Genomic DNA, 21726 nt, shown 5'->3' on the forward strand with positions numbered 1-21726 from the left:
GTTAATATAGGGCTACTCTTAAGAAGATAAAATGATTCATTGAATTTATATTTCATATTCATTTTACTTTACTTTTTACATTTCCATTTATGATTGGTTTATAGTTATAACATTATGGGACGGTTTACATTAACCCAGGACTAGGTTATTTACCTTAGTTATTTTAGGACATTAATGTAGTTTTTACAAACAAACCTTACAAAAACTAAACTGGTGTGCCTCTTGAGACAAAACAACGGTACTGATATATGTTAAAATATGTTAGTGCAAGGTGTTTTAAAATTACAGCAGCTCAAACGTGCATTTTAGTCTGGGACTAGGATAAGCCCTGTCTGGGAAACCGCCCCTATAATATTAAAATTATAGTATTAGAGAAACATACTATTAAGAGGCAAAACATTTAAATGATAATGTCCTTCAAAAGTAGAATTTTTTTTATCCCTTTAAATAATTTAAAGTTAATAAAATTAACGCCCTTTATTAAATACCTTTAAATTCTAAGTTGTACAGAACATACGCCAAAGGGAGGCTCTTATTTTGACATCAACGCACAGGACGTTCATTGAGTATTTCCGGTGTCTATCCGAGCGATTGAAAAATCGACAGGAGCGCGATAAAGGACTGAAATCAGCAGGTCCCCTCGATCACACACCGAATTTAACACCCGGGATCGCCGGCAGGGACCGGAACGCTGCGATTGCAAATTAATCGTAAACCTGGAGCCGTGGATCCGGAAGTCGTAGCGGCCAAATAAACCGATTCATCGATTTTGCTAGCTTAGTTAGCACTGTTACCCGGAGAGGATGTTAAATTAAGACTATTCATCCGCTGTAATGATAAATAAAATAAAGTGCGATGATCAAATGCTTATCATACACCCAGACAATCGATCAACCTGACAGTTCGGCGTGTTTACGTTTCATTTTACCGCGTATCGACATCACATTGGCGGACTTGACAGATCTGCGCTTTGGATAAATATATTGCATTCATTTCCTCTCGCATACATTTTTGGTTTAATGAAAAAATACAAACGCTCCTACAGGGAATATCATATGTTCATGTGTGTGTTGCTATTATTTTAAAAGCTGTTACATTATTTATTTATATATAAATACATATTTTACCTACTAACCGAAAGGATTTTAGGCTGCCTTTAACGTTAATCCCCGATTTTAATAAACTGGCGCTCTATCAGCAGATAAACAGGTTTTTGCACAGTTTCAACCGCCCCCTTGTTTTTGCTTTGGCTTTTAGTGCTGCGAGCGTCAGCGCGAGGTCATGCGTGCCGCTGCCCAGCAGCTGTCAATCACCATCGCTCGCGAGAGATCGCATTGAAGCTTTTTACAGTATCGTGGGGTTTTACTGTATCGTCCGCGGTTATTCACAACAGACTCGCTCGACTCCTGACTGTCGCGTAGAGAAACTCGTCGTTGCAGGTGGAGGGGAGGCGGATCGACTGGCCCAACCCGACATGCCAGGTCCCGTGAGCAGTAAAGCCCGCGTGTATGCTGATGCCAACACTGTCAAGAGCAAAGAGTACTGGGATTATGAGGCTCACGTGCCCAGTTGGAGGTACTGATGATTCTGCACTGACATAATTTCTGATTGGAAGAGGGGTGCTACAATGGAAAAGTAATGATATCAGTTTAGTAATACCATCCCTGCTGAAAATCAATAGAAACCATCATACAAATCATACTAGTGGTCTTAATGGTTATAGTTAAGTATGGCATACATAGTAGTGTAGTATAGTAGTATTATAATGTATAATATATTTTATTGTTTATTATAGGGTTTTATAGCATAGTGTGGTATTGTTTAATCATTGTAGTATAGTATGGTATAATATAGTTTTTTATAGTGCTTTATATATAATATTTTAGCAGTGTATTGTATAGTATTGTGTAGTTGTCAATTGTATAAGCATAATATTTTATTGTATAGTATAGTGAAGTGTAGTATTTTTTGTTTAGTTTAGTGTAGCGTAGTATTGTATAGTATAGTATTGTGTAGTTGTAAGTTGTATATGCATTGTATACTATAGTGTTGCATAGTACAGTAGTATTTTATTGTTCAGTGAACTGTAGTATAGTATAATGTAGTATTAAATTGTGTAGCATTGTAAAGTGTAATATTGCTTTGTAAAGTATTGTATAAGCATTGTATAGTATAGTATTTATAGTTTAGTATAGCATAACGTAGTGTAGTGTTGAATTTAAAGCAAATGTGTATAGTGTGGTATTGCATAGTATGAAAGTATACAAAGTATTTTTGTAGCTTTGAATAGTATAGTAAGGGTAACGTATATATTGTATTGTATTATATTGTATATTTTATTAGTGTAGTATTATTTTTTTATATTATTTTATTGTTTGGTATAGTCAGTGTAGTATAATGGTCTCTGTGGGTCTCTATTGGTTGTGTTGGGTTCTACTGATGGTATGTTAACAAATGAAATAGTGGAATTAAATAGAAGAGTACATTAAAATTGTATAATGATTTTCATAATGGAAAACTAGTGTTGCATAACGATTAATCTATTGCAGAATAAAGGTTTTTGTTTACATAATATATTTGTGTGTGAACTGTAAATAATAATTGTGTATATATAAATATGCACACATGCATGTATAATTTTAAGAAAAAATATATTTATATATTAAGTATTTATATATAATATGAATTCTACATAAATGAACACATATACACATGTAAACATGTTTTAAATGTATACATGCACGTGTGTGTATTTATTTATACAAAGTTATTATACACAGTAAACATGCATATATGATGTAAACAAAACCTTTTATTCTGCAATAAATTAATCCCGATGAATCGTTACGCAACCCTAATGGAAACTGCTTTTTTGGAGGGTTTTTTACAGCAGGGATGGTACTAAATGATTATCAAGGTTTCATATAAAGAATTATACAGATATGTCTAAATAACCATGGTGTTATCATGGTACGTGTCCAAAAACATAATGTTGCACATCTATAATTAATTCTTTGCTTTCTCTCTCTCTCTCTCTCTCTGATCCAGCAACCAGGATGATTACCAGCTTGTGCGAAAGCTTGGAAGAGGCAAATATAGTGAAGTGTTTGAAGCAATCAACATTAACAGCAATGACAGGGTAGTTGTTAAAATACTGAAGGTAAGAACAGTTGGTATCTCATGTTAGGGTCTGAGCATCAGCTTGAAGATCTTTTTTTAATGCTCGTTTACCTTTGAAGCCGGTTAAGAAGAAGAAGATTAAGCGTGAGATCAAAATTTTGGAGAACCTAAGGGGAGGAACCAACATCATTCGTCTTGTAGACACAGTGAAGGATCCAGTGGTGAGTGCTACAGGATATCAATCCTGATGGGAATGCATAAGAATAGTTAGGAATAATTAGGAATTTTAAAGGAAATAAGTCTATTTGGAATAGATGCGTAACATGATGATATATTGTATGTTTATACTAAAAAGTATTCCTAGAGTCATATTTGTTTTTTTCTTAAAACATGAATTTGTCTTTTTTGTTCACAGTCTAGAACGCCTGCTCTCGTGTTTGAATACATCAATAACACAGATTTCAAGGTATCACTTTTATTTCCAGGCGCTACAAAACCCGCAAGACTTCACAAATGTCTTCATGCTGTTAAACTGTGGTTTAAAAATAAGCTGAATGGAAAATTTTCTCAATCTGTTGTGCTCATTTGCAGGACCTCTACCAGAGACTAACAGATTTTGACATCCGATTTTACTTGTATGAACTTCTCAAGGTAAGCACTATGCATTGTAGCTACAAAACAACTATGAGTTTGTTTCTTTTTAGTCAGAGATTGCTGATGTGTCCTTTGTCTCTACAGGCTTTGGACTACTCTCACAGCATGGGCATCATGCATCGTGATGTCAAACCACACAATGTCATGATAGACCACCAGATGAGAAAGGTTAGCATGGATTAATATTTATTTTTGATACAATTCTTGCAGCAAATCAATGTGAATGTTTTCTTAAAATCTGTTTTTGTTTGTGTGCTGTAGTTGAGGCTCATAGATTGGGGTCTGGCTGAGTTTTACCACCCCGCACAGGAATACAATGTACGGGTTGCCTCAAGATCATACAAAGGGCCCGAGCTGTTGGTTGATTATCAGATGTACATTATGTGTTTATAATTCAAAGTCACTTGAAACAGATATGTGGATTTGTGTCATCTGTATGATCTATATCTAAGCTATAAAGATACATGTAAATACTTTTATTTAACAAAAATCAGTTATTGTTTCGAGCTTTGACTTTCTATAAGATTTTATTAGGCCAAGCAAGTTTATTTATATAGCACATTGCATGCATAGAGATCATTCAAAGTGCTTTACATAGAAATAAATTATTTAAAAGAGGGGGAAAATTAAGAGAAAAAACATTACATTTTGGAGATATTTAAAATCAAAATAAAATATCACAATAATAAACAAAGAAACATAAGAACTGAAAATTTAAAGGAAATATTTGTATTTTTTTTAAGATGTATGTTTAAGTGAGATATATTTTTTTTATTACTATCAGCCAACAAATCTTTCTGTTCATTAAATTTGTTGTTCGTCATGAATAAACACTTGCATGTAAAGCCAAAGTCGGGCACACAGTAAAATGACCAATCATTATTCACTTTATGACGCAATGTTACATTGTACAAAATCTTAGTCAAATAGTACTGTGAGGTGTCAGATCTGCAATACATTTGTCTTATAATATTTTTTAATTATTTAAAATTGATTTATTTTAGGGATGCATAACGATTAATCGCGATTAATCTATAGCAGAATAAAAGTTTGTGTGTGTGTGAACTGTGTATAATAATTATGAATATAAAAAATTTGCACAAATGCATGTATAATTTTAAGAAAAAATATTCATATTATATATATTTATATATTATATAAATGATACATAAATATACAAATGTATATACACATGTGAACATTTCTTAAAAAAAAAAATATATATATATATATATATATGCATATATGTGCATTTATCTATACAAAGTTATTATACACAGTTCACAAACACATATATGATGTAAACAAAAACTTTTATTGTTTAGCTTTTATTGATTAATCGTAATGCATCCCTAATTTATTTATAAATATTATGTGTTACATATTTTTCATCACCAATTTTCTGCTTGTCTCTCATTTACCATAATTACATTCGTGTATAACGGCCACATTGCTTTCCGTATCGGCCATTAAAAACCCATATTGGTCGACCACTACTTTTTATCACAAGCTTCTTCCCAGAATGTTTTGCAGATGTAATATATGGTGTTTAAAATGAAATAAAATTTTGCAGATGTACGACTACAGTCTGGACATGTGGAGCTTGGGTTGTATGTTAGCCAGCATGATCTTCCAGAAAGAGCCGTTTTTCCATGGTCAGGACAACTATGATCAGGTCTGACCTTTCATTCATGCTTATATAAAATTTTGGAGAATATTTACCGTATTATAGTATTTTAAATAAAATTGTTTGTTACAGCTGGTCAGAATTGCCAAGGTTCTTGGAACAGAAGAGCTGTTTAGCTACCTGAACAAGTATCACATCGAATTGGACACACGTTTCAAAGATTTGCTTGGCCAGTAAGTCTTAAACAGTCAGAGTGAATTGTCTATTAATAGTTTTTGAGATGCAAAAGTCTATACAAATGCATTCAATAATCCATTTTTATTATGGGTGATAACTGATATGATGTCAGACCTATATTGTTTTTCAGAATAGCTGTTCACACTTCAAATACCAGAAATGATTTGATATGTTGTGCATCCCTAGTATATATTGTGACTTTAAATTTTTAGCCTTTTTAAATGTTATAAATGCATGCTTCTTTAGGCAGAATCGAAAACGCTGGGAGAACTTTGTTCAGCCAGAGAATCAGCACCTGGTGAGCCCTGAAGCTTTGGATTTGCTGGATAAACTCCTGCGTTATGATCATCAACAGAGATTGACGGCACAAGAGGCCATGGAACATCCCTACTTCTGTAAGTCACATGTCCTTTATGTCATTTATTCATTTCTTATTTTTAAATTAGCATATTTGGAGACGCGAATTAGTATTATTATGAACGCACTGGTTTCCATTGCAGATTTGCTCAAAACCTTTGCAGTATTTTCTGAATGGGGATAAAAACTATTGGGAAATGGCACATCGGTTTCCATTAAAGGAAAACACCACCGTTTTTCAATATTTTACTATGTTTTTACCTTAAAGGTATTGCGGAGGATTTTATTTTTCCGGGTGGATCATCAAGACTATTGGTCCTCCTAGTTGTCAATCAGGAGTGCTGCGCAATTGCATTTTTTTAAAAAGTGGAGAAGGCGGTTCTTTTCTAAAATTTGAGAAAATCCTCCGCTACACCTTTAAGTTAGATGAATTAATGTCTTCAATATCTTAAAATTTCCTATCTTTTTTAATGGGTGCACTTTTAATCTTTGTTCATTGTTTCTTGAATGTATTAGCATTTAGCCTAGCCCCATTCATTCCTATGGCTCCAAACAAAAGTTATATTTTGTGGCACCATACTTACTCGTGTAACTACTCATGTAACAGTCTTTAAATAGGGAAAACATGCAAGTCTAAATTCATCGCTGTTTGGATCCTAAGGAATGAATGGGACTAGACTAAATGCTAACACATTCACGACGTGCTGTACAAAGATTAAGTGCATGCATTGAAAAAATATAGTTATGTATTAATTAGTCTAAGTTAAGGTAAGAACATAGTAAAATATTGAAGATGGATGTGTTTTCCTTGTTTTGTGACTACAATTTTTCAATTTTCAAGTCATAAAAAAACATGGCGACGAATGTTTGTAGGTTTATATATATATCACAGCCACTGTACTAGCCAATATTTTTAATCTAAGGAGATGCAAGTGTGTTATCTAAAGCTGAAAATATATTTCAAGTTTATTTATTTATATAGCACATTTAAAACAGCGCACAGGCTGACCAAATGACGCAGAGTGAATGCATAAAAATAGAGATAAGAAAGATAATAATCATAATATAATGTAATAATATTAATATAATTAAAAGATAAAAGAAAGTAAAAAAGTCTAAACAGTCTATAGACATCACACAATATTAAAAGCCAGAGAGAAAAAAGTAGGATTTCAAAGAGGTTTTAAAACCAGTTAAGGATGGAGCGATTCTAATGTGGACCAGCAAGCTGTTCCATAATTTAGGGCTTGCAATGGCAAAGGCTTTGTCCCCTCTGTTTATTAGCTGCGATCTGGTAACCAAAAGAAGATTCTGATCTTAATGTATGGGATGGATCTCAATACAGGTGAAGTAGTTTAGACCGATAGAAAAGTGCTTGGTTATTTAAGCATTTATTATAGACACAAAGTAGAATTTTGTTGATGCTGAAATGAACAGGAAGCCAGTGCAATGATCATAAGATGGGGGGGCATGATCAAATTTACGCTGTCCTTTGAGGAATTTAACAGCAAAATTTTGGATTAATTAAAGACGTGCAACTAATTTCTTTGAAATGCCACAGTAGAGGGAATTGCAATAATCTGAGATGTGATTAAAGCATGGATGAGATAGAAATTGCTTGATCTTAATGAGAAGCCGTAGCTGAGAGAAGCTAGCGCCTACCACAGCATTGATCTATTTATCCATTTTTAGGTTACTATTAAGAAATACACCCAAATTTTTAATACCAGATGTAGTGAAATCAGAGAGACTACAGAGATCAACATTGCCAGCACTGCAATTGTCATTAGAACCATATTTATTTTTACACACATGTAGGGCTGTCACAATGATTAAATAATTGCGATGATTTCCGATCACCGCAATGATTGCACATCTCTCTAAAAAACACAAGGGGGAGCTGCAGCGCCTGTATAAACGAGACAGTATCAGATTACTTTTAAATATGTGTTATGTGTATTAATATTTACTGCCAGATAAACCTAGCAAAATATTTAATTTAATCACAACAATGTGTGAAAATTATTTCATGAACAAACAAAAAAGCATGAGAATTAAATCAAAGCAAAAAACCCCCAGACAATTAATCGTCAAAGCCTTAAAACAGGTAATTAATCGTAATAATCGTCACAATTTGTTAAGAATTAACCGTCAGCCAAATGTCATAAGCGTGACAGCTCTACACATATCCCAGTGTACGCACAGCATATTTCATTGATGCTCACAAAGCCGTTGGACGCATGTAATATCTCTCCTGGCCTACAGGGGTCCAAAAGGAGCATTTAAAGGAATAGTCTACTCATTTTCAATATTAAAATATGTTATTACCTTAACTAAGAATTGTTGGTGCATCCCTGTATCGTCTGTGTGCGTGCGCGTGGGCGCTGGGGCGCGTTGTGACGCTTCGATGGCGTTTGGCTTGGCCCCATTCATTCAATTGTACCATTTAGAGATAAAGTTAGAAGTGACCAAACACATCAACGTTTTTCCTATTTAAGACGAGTAGTTATACGAGCAAGTTTGGCGGTACAAAATAAAACGTAGCGTTTTTCTAAGCGGATTTAAAAGAGGAACTATATTTTATGGCGTAATAGCACTTTTGGGAGTACTTCGACTCGCCTGAAAAGTCCGCTCCCCTTCTCCCTCTCATAATGGGAGAGGGAGGGTGTTACTGCGCCGAGTCAAAGTACTCCCAAAAGTGCTATTACGCCATAAAATAGAGTTCCTCTTTTAAATCCACTTAGAAAAGCGCTACGTTTTATTTTGTACCACCAAACTTGCTCGCGCCAGCGCTTACGTGCACGCACACAGATGATAGAGGGATGTATCAACAATTCTTAGTTAAGGTAATAACATATTTTAATATTGAAAATGAGTAGACTATTCCTTTAACTAGGTTTAAAGGGGTGATGCCACAAACTCATGGAAACATTGCTGTACTCATTCATGGTATAGTTCTATAAATGTGTGTCTTTTTGCATCATCTCTAATAAATATGGCCTCCATTGTTGATGTTGCTTGCATGTGTTCCGGCCCTTTGTGTTTATGCAGCTTTCATCGACAAGCTTGTAAATCAACGCCCTCTTGTGGATAAACTATTTACTGCAAGTAAAATAATTGCAAATGAAATGCACATTTGCGACCCGTACATACAAAGTAGGCCACCTGAATGCAAATAAAAACCATTTACAGTTTTGCGATATATTCCTTTTTTTGAATTGCCTTAACATCCACTTTATGTGAGCGTAAAACTCTTTTGTGCATTTTATGTGAGTTTATACGAAATTCGGTATGAATCACTACCTGCTTACGATTGACAAATTATGCAAATACCTTTTGTTTTTTATAGATCCCGTGCTGAAGGGAAAACCTCTGTCTAACTCGGAGGGCGCTCTTGCAATAAGCAGCTCAGCCACAACATGATGAGCTAAAAGCAGGTACGAAGAAAATCGCATGGAGTCAGTTGCAGTGTTTTCACACTTCCGGTTTAAGGTACTCATGTTCTTTGACCGTTTCTTTCAGGAAAACCTTTTTTACCTCAACATGTCACGCAGAGACGTGCTGCCTTTCAGGTGTGAAACTTCAGTTTACTGGAGCAGAAGTTATTAAGCAACACAAGACTTGTACAGATCGAACACGACGGGCATCAGCCCTTCTCCCACATTCACTTTGTATTAGTGCTGCTTGCCATTATTTCCTAGGTACCAGATTGGTGTTCTGTTGTTTATCCTCTCATCTTCTTCCTTCCCTTTTTTGAGTTTGACATTTCCATTTGAGTTTTGGAACAACACTGAATTAAGCTATGATATTAAGATTGAGAAAGAATGCCTGCTCTTTCCTCAAGACTCTCAGGCTATAAATGACTGACGGGGCTCAGGATCCTGCTTGTATTATGTACTGGAAGATTGTGTTGTTCAATGACTTGCCCTGCTGATATGAGCTCAGATTATAAACTATAGTATTGTCAGGTATGGAGGCTTTACTGCAATTTATTGAGAATAAGATATATTAAATGAAACTGTTTGTAATCGGTCTGACGTGGTTTTTGTTTCCCCACCATATTCAAAGTGTGTGAGTTATGGTGCATTCACACCAGATGCGAATAAAGCATTTGTGATTTAGCGCAAGTGATTTACATGTTAAGTCAATGCAAAGACGCGTTAGACATCCTGTGGTGCGTTTTCGCGAATTAGGTGGCGCAAATGACACTAATTGAGCGTTTCGGATGTTTGGTGCACACAATGCGTGATTCGCATTGAAAGTTGAAAAATCGGAACATTGCTGAATATTCGCCCCGCTTTAACCAGGAGCCTGCTCTAGTTGTGACGTGATAACGACGTAGCGAGCTGAGGCAAAAATACAAAACAACAATGAAGGACAAAATCATTGTTGCTGTATGTGGACACCCGGAGCTGTATAACACATCTTCATACTTTCATAGAAACGGGAATAAAAATGATCTTGCTTGGAAGGTGTTTTACTCAATTTCAGATGTATATATAAAATTGAGTGTATTCGCGTCTGAATTTCACGTGCGAATAACACGATGATTTTCAATGTGTGAATGAAGCAAGTTAACTCAAAATGTTCAAGTGTCCAACTACATGCGAATAGCGCGATTTATTTGCTTCATTCGTGTCTTGCGTGAACGCACAGTTAGTGTTAAACTGCTGTGAATGAGAGTGGATGGACCTCGGATGCAAAGGCCGCTTAACACCACGGCTGCGTCCGAAACCGCATACTGTATAGTAGGTACTGAATTAGATGAAGTACCTACTTACTTGGCATTAAAACAGTAGGTACTGTATAGTATGAATCCTGGTAGTATGAATGAGATTCGGACGTACTACATCCGCCATGTTGTTACATCACGTGACATACGTCGTCATCACTTTGTGTCATTTCAGCGCGAAAACAGCCGCGTGCCTCTTCTTCTTTGTTGGATAACTCCTCGTCCGGGACATCATGGGATAGTGAAGCGTCCATCGTATGCACACTGCAAAATCTAACCGGAAGTAGTAGGTCATCCGGGTACTTTTCGCATACTGTTTTTCGAATACTATGTATTCGGACATACTACTCGCTTCGCCTACTGCTTTTCGCGTACTATATAGTATGTAGTAGGCGGTTTCGGACGCAGCACACCTGCGACAGAAATGAGAAAATTATATTGACCGAATCCTCTCGTTTTTCAAATAATTTTGCTTCAAATTCGCTAAATCTCAGCCAGACGGTATTAAACGGCATAAAGATTTTCAGCAAAGTCCTCTAATTGCATATGTGTGTTCATCAAGGTGCAAGATTTTTTTACCAGTTAAAGGATGTTTACCAATTATATAATGATATTTAACCCTTTACCCTTTTTCGGAAAGGACAGTGAAGAGTGACTGGAGACTTTTTTAGAAGTGCACTTTTGCAGCAAAAGACAGTCAAATTTACTAAATACCAATGAAAGTGACTTTTGTAAAAAAAAGGCATTTCAATTACTGATTAATAACACTTTCATTGCCATTAAAGTGAAATTACTAAGCCTAAACATACAAGCCTGATAAAAATGCTAATATCCAAGAAAAATTTCAGACGCAGTTAGGGGGTTTTGCATCTGAACTAGAGGTCTTTTCGGGCCCGACCCGAAATTACCTGAATCACTTTTTACCCAACATGCATAAATATTTTTTTTTTAAAGAAAGACCAGACCCGAGACAAACCAGAGGAAAATAGATCGAAGTCCGAACCAGTGGCAATTTTTTGTAACATGACTGGACCCGAATTTAAACAGCACGGACGTGTCTGCAGCCGACAGAAAGTAACTCCGGTGGGATCGTAACCAATTTGGTTGGTCGTAACCCGCTGCTCCATTGTTATTTGACGACAACAAACACTAAAAAAATTTGCTGCTTTTTAATTTTGTCGAATCAACTCAGATTTACTACTTACTATTACTTATCTTGACAAGAGATGAGTTGTTTCAACTTTATTTTATAAGTAAACTATAAGTAAACAATTGTTTATAAGTTATAACAACTCATCTGTCATTTTACAGTGAAGGTAACCGCTAAAATGTGCATTCAAAATTGATTGACAGGTCTAGCTCAAGTAATGAATAATTGACGACGGGCCATTGAATTATAAGAAAAAATTTTGCACACCAAGGTGGTAATGTGGCACGACGCGAAGCGCAGGTGTGCATTATTTTCAAATAATTCAAAGGACCGAAGTCAATTATTCCGCTTATACCACGGTTACCACAAACCTTGCTCTGGTGCCTATTTTTAAGACATTTGAAAAGTTAGGTGTGCGGTTTACAGAAAAATAATCAACACCCATAGAACATTTCTCAGCCAATCAGAATGCAGCATTCAACAGACCCGTGGTATAACGTAAATTAACCTACTGCCACCCACACAATATCGCAAGGGTTCTTGGCAAACAGATGAGGAGTTGGAAAAGGACTTGATGCCCACACTGTAAAAAATACTTTGCTGCCTTGTAAATCTGAGTTGATTCAACAAAATATTTTAAGTTATTTCAACTTCCTGTAATTTATCTTGACTAGAGATGAGTTGTTATAACTACAGGTGAGTTGTAATAACTGATAAAATTAAGTTGACTTTTCTCAACTATATGTTATAAGTTGTGACAACTCATTTCTGTTTACATGACTTGTAAATCTGAGTTGATTTAACAAAAAATTTTTCAGGCAGCAAAGTATTTTTTACAGTGCACGCAAGATAGTTTGTCAAAAACACCCAATGGTGTTAATATTATACCCGACTCATGTACCAGGCACATGTGAAACTTTTGACCTGAACCCTATCGGGGTAGGACCTTGGGTTTTTTAGACCTCTTCATTTATATTATGAATAAAAAGAACATTTTGTGTGAGTTATCAGCTGTGAATGGTGGTGAAATATGTTATTTGCTTCTATCAAATAAATATAACCAAATTTTAAGTTCTTAAAATAATATAAAAATACTGCTAAATGTATTTATATTATTAAAATGGTTATATAAAATATGAATTATTAATATTCACTTTTGAGAAGAAAATTATTTTGTGAAATTGATTCATTTTTATAGACTAACACAATGACTCTAGAGACTCGAGTGTACAATTTTAATAATCTAATGATAACATAATGTGAAATGTGCAATTTTCATGCAGTACAGACGATGACAATAAATACAAGTGGTTATGTAATTTCAAGCATATTGCATGTAGTCTGCAACCATGTAAGGCACATCCACATGGACCTCCCCGTTTATATTCCTGAGTCCTTCTTAAAATGCACAGTGAGGAAGTTGACCAGATGGACTGCTTTAAACGGGTATGAAAGACCGAGCTGACAGGCTAAATACATAGGCATCACATTAGCACGAGTGAAGACGAATGAAGAGTCTTCCCAAAACACTGATTATCTTTAAATAGAAGATTAAAAAGTAAAACAATGTCAAAAAAGTCCCGTAGCTGATGCTCGTTTAAAAACTTCATGAAGATTGTTGGTGAACAAAGATGCATTGCTGCTAAAGGGTAAAGCCAATACCACAGATATTAAAATCTAAATGTGATGTGTTCAAATAATAAATACACAAATAATAGACAAAGACATTGAGAAAGCTTTAAATATACCAGTATGAGAGCCTATTAAGACATTTAGCAAATGTGCACTTTTATAGAAATACTTTCTGGGTGATTTAGTGTTCACATAAGTGTGCCTGCATCCCAATTTGTCAACGTATACTATACCATAACAAAAACAGTACATACTTTTATAGCAAAGTATAGACATTTGAAAACATTATGGCACATACCAAATCTAATTTTAACTGCTATATAGTATGTGAATTGGATCTGTCTTTAGTGTGACCGCACTAGCATGATGGGATGTGCCATTTAAAATCTTACTCGACTGTCAGCTTTTAATAAGCATGATTTTGTTTGGAGTAGAGTAGTGTACTGCTTCATAAAGCTGCAGTATATGCTGTACTGTATGCTTTTTATCACATGACTTCATAATGCGGCATGTTTGTGATACCTCATAAATAAAAGTTCACCTAATTTGTACAATTTGGCAGTGGAATAAATATATGGTTGATATTGATACACTTGCCATACTGCAAATGTAAAGTTAAGTGCACACTGCATTGTGGGATACAGTATTCTTCACAGTGTGCTCTGGTTGTATAATGCATTATTATTACTTATGGCATCCTTTGGCCATTTAATGCATAGCATACTGTGCACAGTATGCATACTGCAGAAGCAATACTAGTAGTACGCTATTCCAAACATGCCTGCGAGTAATGTGGTTTTACAAAACAGACAATCTTTTTTGTAAACAGACCTGCTGGATATTATGGCACTTAATATGACAACCGACTACATCCACTGATGGACACAACCATGCCGTATGGTTAATGATGATATGCTAAAACATGATAATGTCACATGATCCCAGTCTTTGACAGTTTATGGCTTTGAAAAAAAAAATGGTAATGATGTTTTTGCAACAATGGGTTTTTGAAGCTTTGTGAGATTCGGATCTTCATGGAATGAGCTCCTGAAGTTCTGCGTCATTCAGTTCATTCACTGTAACAATATGATCGAGGTGTTGAAGATAACGTTCCTCATCCTGCATAAAGTGAGGAATCCTCGTTCTCTTGAGAACAGCTAAATGACGAAGTCTCTCTACGTCTTCATAGGACACCTAAAACAGGAATTTTATAGTTATAGTGGGAATAGTCTTATGGAGACGAATGGGGTCTAAGAACCTGAATCACAATCTGGGAAAACACCACACTTTTTCAATGTTTTACTATGTTCTTACATCAACTTAGATGAATTAACGCAGACGCACATGCAACATAGTTTTTGCTTAAGAAGGCATTTAACTTTTTCCCCGCCAGCGTTTTTAAAAAAAAGTTGCCAGCCAGCGCCAGCATTTTTCATGATTTTCACAAAAGTTTAATGCCTTACAGAAAATGTTCTTCTTTAAATATATAAACAAACAATATATCAGATGAAAGAACAGACCCTCTGCTTTCAAACAAAAAAACTGTTTCATCCTACCTTCATTAGTTCTCTTGTAATCATCTCTCAAACATGGGTAGGTTTCTTCAAAAACACCCAATTTTGATAATTCCATTTTTGCGAAGGACTTTTGATAGAGATCAGATGCAGAGCGATCTTTAAAACATACACGGAGTTCTTTCTCTTTCACGTGAGTTGTATAAATTGCGGAAGTGCGCCACCTGGTGGATAATAGCGGTATTGCGGAAAGACGGAAAATATCGTCATTGGCGGGAAGCGTTTTCTCTTAATTGACGAGATATCTCGTCTATGGCGGCGAAAGAGTTAAGGGATAATGTATTGTATTAGTAAACTTATTAGACAGATTTATTTATTTTTACCACAGAAATAATTTCAGGGACATGAAATATTAAATTGTGATTTTTAAAAATACAACTTTTTAAATAATGTTTTCAGTGTATCGTTTTTTTTTTTACATTTCCATCTCATTTTAACAAAACCATTATAATATTGATAACCTTGATAACTTTGGTCACTTTAATCATGATATGAAATTTTCATAAGGTGCCATCCCTAGTCAGGAGTGATGATGTTACTGCACGCCGAGAAGGTCAAAGTTTTAGGCCTATTTTCCCAAGATTTTGATAACTTATTTTATTTATTTGGTTGTTTTTCTTTTAAATTTATCTGACTGGTTAATATCATTTTTTTCTGTGGTGTGACAAACTGAGAAGACATTAAATCACATCCTGAATTTGACTTACCTTTCCAAGTGAGGTTAAAATCTTAAAATCAATATTTCTTCTGTGGCGTAAAAGCCTCAGGATTCCATCAAGGTAAACCTGATCTTTGCTGAAGCAACCTGTTATGCACAAACAGACATCAGGAAAATTTTCGAAATAATTGAACATTTCACGAAATGAGATATTTCTCTTCAAAATGTTTAATTCACCTGGTTTCGAGGTATCTGTTTGTCCTCGCTTGGCACGAAGGCAGTATTCCCAACGCACAGCAGGATCTTGGACAAAGGGTGCGATATGTCTGAAGAGTTGGCTGAAGCTCATGTTGGTAGCGTGGTATACGGTATAGTAAAGCAGAGCGGCTCGCCATAGGAAAGGCTGTTTCCGTAGCAACACGCTGTGAAGACTGGCGAGACCCTCTTCGGTAGGATTAGCTGGTTTCAGTCCAAACTGCTTTCTTCCAACAGAAGTGGCCCACGGCTGCAAGCTGTTATTCACACCCCGCAAGTAATGTGTGCCTGGACGGGCAGTCATGAAATAATAAGGGTAGGATTTATAAACAAAAGGCGAATGGAAAATTTTAATTTATAAATTTGACCCTGGTGGTCAATAAAAACACGGGTATATGTAAGGTATAGGCAGCAGGTATATATAGACACAAATAAGCTTGGCAGTGTGATCGGGAGCTGACATGAGGCGGAGGGTCTTGTATCACACTGAAAAGGCTTATTTATGCGATAACAACTGTCTACCTGTACATTATCCCGATTATTACACATCTATTTGCCCTTATAAGCAATGTGAGGAGCATTAAATATTGATTTGAAATATTTTATTTGCTTATTTTTAACGAATGCATACCTTCCATGAGGAAAACACATTTACTTTCAGTTTTAAGATAAGACAAGATGTTCAAATGTCACTAACATACTATTTAGTGTAATCATTTGTAAATATAATGTCATGTTATTAAAATTACATATTTAATTTTGTGTAATATTGAACTGTGCCTGTCAAAATGATTTGCAGCATCCAGGTTACCGTGTGTTATTAGTTTTGAGCGGTAGTTATCTAAAAAGAAAGAAATTGTAATGTCATGACAGTCCAATCAGAATCAAGCATTTTAGAGCGCTGTGTAATAAGTAGCAACAGCCAGAAAAACATTATATGGGTCAAAATTATAATTTTTTATGCCAAAAATTATTAGGATATTGTAAAGATCATGTTCCATGAAGATATTTTGTAAATTTCTATTGTAAATATTTTAAAAAACATTAATTGATTTTACATAAGTAAAAATACATAAGTTATATGTGTTGCTAAAGACTTCATTTGGACAACTTTAAAGGGATGTTTTTTCAATATTAATTTTTTAAAACCCTTAGATTCCAGATTTTCTAATAGTTCTCATCAAATATTGTCCTATCCTAACAAACCATACATCAATGGAAAGCTTATTTATTCAGCTTTCAGACAAATCCCAATTTTAAACAAATTATGACCCTTATTGGTTTTGTAGTCCAGGCCAGGGTAATAAATGATCAATTATCAACTGTTTGCATTTCTACAAAAAAATAACGCTGCCAATACCACTTTTTCAATGCATAAATGAAATAAAATTAATTATTTACACATTGTATGTCAATGAACGTGCGCCAATGAAATAAAAAAGTAACAAGTAGTCAAGTACGCTGTAAAAAATTATTTGTTGAACTTGCACTTAAATTTTTAAGAATCAACAAGTCATTTCAAGTGTCTTGACTGTCGTTTTAAAATCTAATTGTGCCTGTGCTAAACATTTGTCAGTTCGAACTGAATGCCAAAATGTTCACTTTAAAAAAATGCTTGGAAAATTTCAACCCAGCATTGGGTGAAAAAGGGACCAACCCAACCCCTTGGGTTGTAATTTAACCTTTACTGGGTTGTTTCAACCTTAAATGCTTTGTTAATAATTTAATCTAGCAGCTGGGTTTGTCCCTTTTTAACCCAACGCTGGGTGAAAAATAGCCCAACATTGTTTTTGAGATTTTCGTTAAAATAATAACGCTCATAGCTTGTTGATTTGTTGTGTTGCACATTGCTGGAGACTGGGGCCTTTGCAGAACAAAAAGAGGCGTTTTCCAATTTTGGGGCGTTTTCTGAAATAAGTGTTTTTTCACCTCTTTGTCAGACTGGCTCAAATTGAGTGGGCGATTCCCGGATGCATTTTTGAGAAGGAGGTCTCTGCGCTTTCCAATTTTGAGGCGTTTTCAAACTGAAATAGGGGTTAAAAATAATGATGTATGGCTTTTTAGGGCTTCCATACTTTTTTGATTGGATGGTTAAAAAGTTTGAAAACGCCCCTAAGACTGGGAAACGCCCCTTTTTTGTTCCGCAGAGACCTATACTTCTCCATCGCTGTGCCAACCTTTCTCTATGAATTGTATATAATGAAGTAAATGCTATTGTTTAAGGATGGTTAACATCGTACCAATCTCGTGTCTCAGCATGCCCTCCAGCCAGTGTTGGCGTGCACCTGACAAGTTGATAGTTAGTGTCGGTCGACACTTCTCTACCATCATGACAGCCTGGGACAGAAGCTCATCAGAGAGACATACAACCACCTGGTGGTAGAATAAAATATTACTGTGTCAAAATATTATTAGACAGAAGCAACCAAACATAAACACACAGATATCCACAGACCTCACCGACACAGCCTTCCTTCTGTAGGTATTTGCGAGTGGCTGCCCAAACTTGACTTTTCGGGAGCATGCTTCCCCCTGTTACCTCTTGAAAGTTTTCATAGGTGCCATACTTCCTCAAGACACACTCCATGATTCCAACTGCCTAAAAAATGCATGAGGTAAGAAAAATCCTAATAATAGATACAGTAAGTTTAAGACTTCATCCACACCATTGGCTCTGTTTCAAAATGAAGTGAGATGCCTAAATAGGCAGCATATGTGAACTAACATTGGTAAGGCGGTTCATAATTATAATTATACTGCATTTAATACTATGCTTTGACTTAAACTAAAGCAATATTTCATGTTAAGCAGATCCCAATGCAATTCCAGAATGCACATTTGGACCACTTGGACAAGATGCTTATGTAGGTTGACTCACTAACTTCCATAACATAGCCAACGCAACTCTCTTCAACCTACAACATACCTGTGTGAGAAAGAGACTAGATCCTTCTTTGTACTTCTCCAAAACACTAACTGGCTCCGGGGCGGTGTACTCAAACTGTGGTTCATACTCATAATTAGATTCAAAAAAGGTCTGACGTTCCTGTTCCAGGTTTATGGGACGGAGCGCAACGAGCAAACACGGGCCGCGAGGGGTCGACGGTGAAGGCAGAGGTCCCGTACCCCTCCCGATGTGTGGCAAGGAGGTGGCGGGCCGCATTCGACCTCGTGGAGGTGTCGGGGAGATCATAGTGCAGGTGCTCTCGCTCCTGCGAAGCCAGTTTCCCGGACCCAAACTCAAACTCGTCAGACTTCTTACGGGAGGGGCGGGGCCACCACTGCGCCACGGGGGCTTCTTTACCGGCTGCTGTGTTGCTCGAACCCGCTGAGGTTTGATCTCCAGACTGAGTGGCCTTTGGCATGGTGCCCGTCTGCCAGGTGGCCCCGGCTGCGAGGTTTCTCCCTTTTTCCGACACTCCAGGTCCTGGGACCTTCGGTGTATTTGGGTGCTGTTATCAGCTTCAGCATAAGGCCCATTAGGGGTAAGTTTGTCTCTTTGGGTGATGCTGTTGGCTCTGGCTCTCACTGGTTTGGGTTTCTCTGTGGTGGGCTCTGGTTCTAACATTTCTGACACATTTTTTGAGAGCCCACCTCCATTAGCCTGCTCCATGCAGTTCTCACCCAGATCCAGCACCATTGCTACATCCAAACCTCTGTCCACCAATGCTGCACACCTGGAAAGAGAAACATGCCAACTGTACCACCTGCTTCAACTGATAGACAATGAAAAATATATAAAGTGCTCAGTTGCAGAAGTCGCTAAACGCCATCTCTGACAAAATCAAATACGCTAAATCCCAGTCTAAGGCCATTCAAAAATACTGGTTTGTTGGCAGAATACGTTAAACGCCACATCGTTTTTTTTGTAAAGTGCACGGGAGACAAATGTGAAACGACCGTGGATCACATACAACTTGTATTCCCTTTGTTAGTATTGACCTGAATACAACCTGAATGTGGCAGCTACGTGCATTACAGCGCCACCTAATGTGTGGTTCAGTTTCTTCATTTTAACCTTTTAAATTCTGGCTTTCATCAAATGCAATGCTTCTCGTTTCATCTTTAGTGATTTTGCAACTGTTTACAATGTCTTGTCCAAAGAAGTGGATTTTTTATAAGTAAATTTTTTGCCAAAAAAAGCTTGCATGCACTTAGAGGGTTTTGCAGTGAAAGACAGTCAAATTTGTTAAATTAAAATGAAATGACAAATGTGACATTTGTAAAAAATAAGGCATTGCAATTACTGACTAATAACCTTTTCATTGCCATTGAAGTGAAATTACTGAACCTAAACATAAAAGCCTGATAAAAAAAGTCATTTACAAAAAATGTCAGAAGCACAAAAGCGTGTGTGTATAAAAAGAGATTCCTATTGGTGTTATAACTGATTTATAAAGGAATGAATGAATGAATGAATGACAATTTGATTTGTCCAGTTTGCTACTTTGCATCATAATAAAGCACATAATTTTACTTACACATGCTAGAGTATGATATACAATCAATAATGCAAACATAAAGCCTTAACACACAAAATAATAATCAATGACATTATGTGTCCATGATTCCTACTGAAACTTCTGTGTTTATAAGTAATTTTCATATAACAATCATATTAAATTTATCAGAGACCCAACTATTTGTTTTATGTTCAAATACACAAGGATCAATTAAGATTAGTTTCAAATTACGAAGTAAATTTCACTAAGAATCCCTTCAGTTTTGTGTATTTGAAAAAAAAAATCAGACAGGATGTCTCTATTATTACCACCAATGATGTCATGCATAACAGAGAGATCATTTACAATGCATTCCCAATGAGATCATGTGTAAGAATTAAATGAGTATTTATAAGAGACGCGTGTCATACCCTGCAGCGCGTCACTGATCTCAGATCATTCGTCTGTCCATCGGTATCAGCAGTTACGGCAACTTCAGATCAGTCCCACACACGGCTCATATGAGAAATAACGGTACCGGGAATAACGGGAATACATGCATCAGGGATGGCTGGGATTGCGTTGCAGCAAATGACGCGCTGTCGCAGCTGAATGACGCGTTCACGTCGCGACGGTTCACGTGCGCACGTACCGACGCCGGCGTTTGTCTTCGTTCACCCGGTAATAAGTGTTCAGGAAAAGATTTTAGATGGGTCATTTCTGCATAGGCAAATATCGTAAAACTACGATTCAAATGCATCTGGTTTACGAAAAACTGTTGAACATTTTCACTCCAGAAAATTCTTTACAAACTGATTTGATAAATATAGCGTTCATGTGTTTAAAATATTAAATATTATCCAAAGTAGAACACACATACTTTTAAAATGTATTTTGAACATTTACGTTTAATATGTCTTTCAGCTAACTGTAAAACTGCATTATAATATAATAGCCTAATAAATCTTCAGTGATTGTTTTGGAGACCTAAGATATACAAGCAATAATTTAAAAAAGAAATTAAAATTTTGGTTTGGATAGAAGTCACAAAAACAACTCCAACTTGATGATTTTAACTTATAAATGCAAACATTTGGACCAAACCAGAATTCATTATTGTAGAAATATAGCCATGTGACAACTAGCCCCAGTCACTCCTACAAATGTCAATACATCAGGGCCAAACCTTTCAATTTAATATAAAGCATGGCAAACATACATAATGGACTTAAAACAAAATAGTAAAATCAAGCTATACTAATTATACTATGTGGACATTGAGAAATGT

The 21726-nt window shown here is 35.9% G+C and overlaps 2 protein-coding genes across 2 annotated transcripts; one reads left to right on the forward strand and one right to left on the reverse strand.

Annotated features, from left to right (window-relative positions):
• Positions 1-1340: 1340 nt before the first annotated feature.
• On the forward strand, positions 1341-10023 carry csnk2a2a (casein kinase 2, alpha prime polypeptide a). Its single transcript, XM_073859518.1, has 12 exons — positions 1341-1575; positions 3049-3160; positions 3240-3341; positions 3536-3586; positions 3712-3771; positions 3859-3942; positions 4036-4143; positions 5345-5449; positions 5534-5634; positions 5885-6033; positions 9345-9432; positions 9518-10023. The coding sequence occupies exons 1-11, from the start codon at positions 1475-1477 to the stop codon at positions 9416-9418; spliced, it is 1047 nt and encodes a 348-aa protein (XP_073715619.1). The 5' UTR covers positions 1341-1474; the 3' UTR covers positions 9419-9432; positions 9518-10023.
• Positions 10024-13098: 3075 nt separating this feature from the next.
• Positions 13099-21054, reverse strand: kiaa0895l. The gene is made up of 7 exons (XM_055216213.2): positions 20870-21054; positions 18923-19673; positions 18452-18595; positions 18237-18369; positions 15979-16284; positions 15791-15888; positions 13099-14703 (listed from the first exon to the last, which is right to left on the reverse strand). Exons 2-7 carry the CDS (start codon positions 19634-19636, stop codon positions 14542-14544), a joined length of 1557 nt encoding a protein of 518 aa, XP_055072188.2. The 5' UTR covers positions 19637-19673; positions 20870-21054; the 3' UTR covers positions 13099-14541.
• Between the last annotated feature and the right edge of the window lie 672 nt (positions 21055-21726).

This window comes from Misgurnus anguillicaudatus, chromosome 21 (genome assembly GCF_027580225.2).
Source record: "Misgurnus anguillicaudatus chromosome 21, ASM2758022v2, whole genome shotgun sequence".
NCBI lineage: Eukaryota > Metazoa > Chordata > Actinopteri > Cypriniformes > Cobitidae > Misgurnus > Misgurnus anguillicaudatus.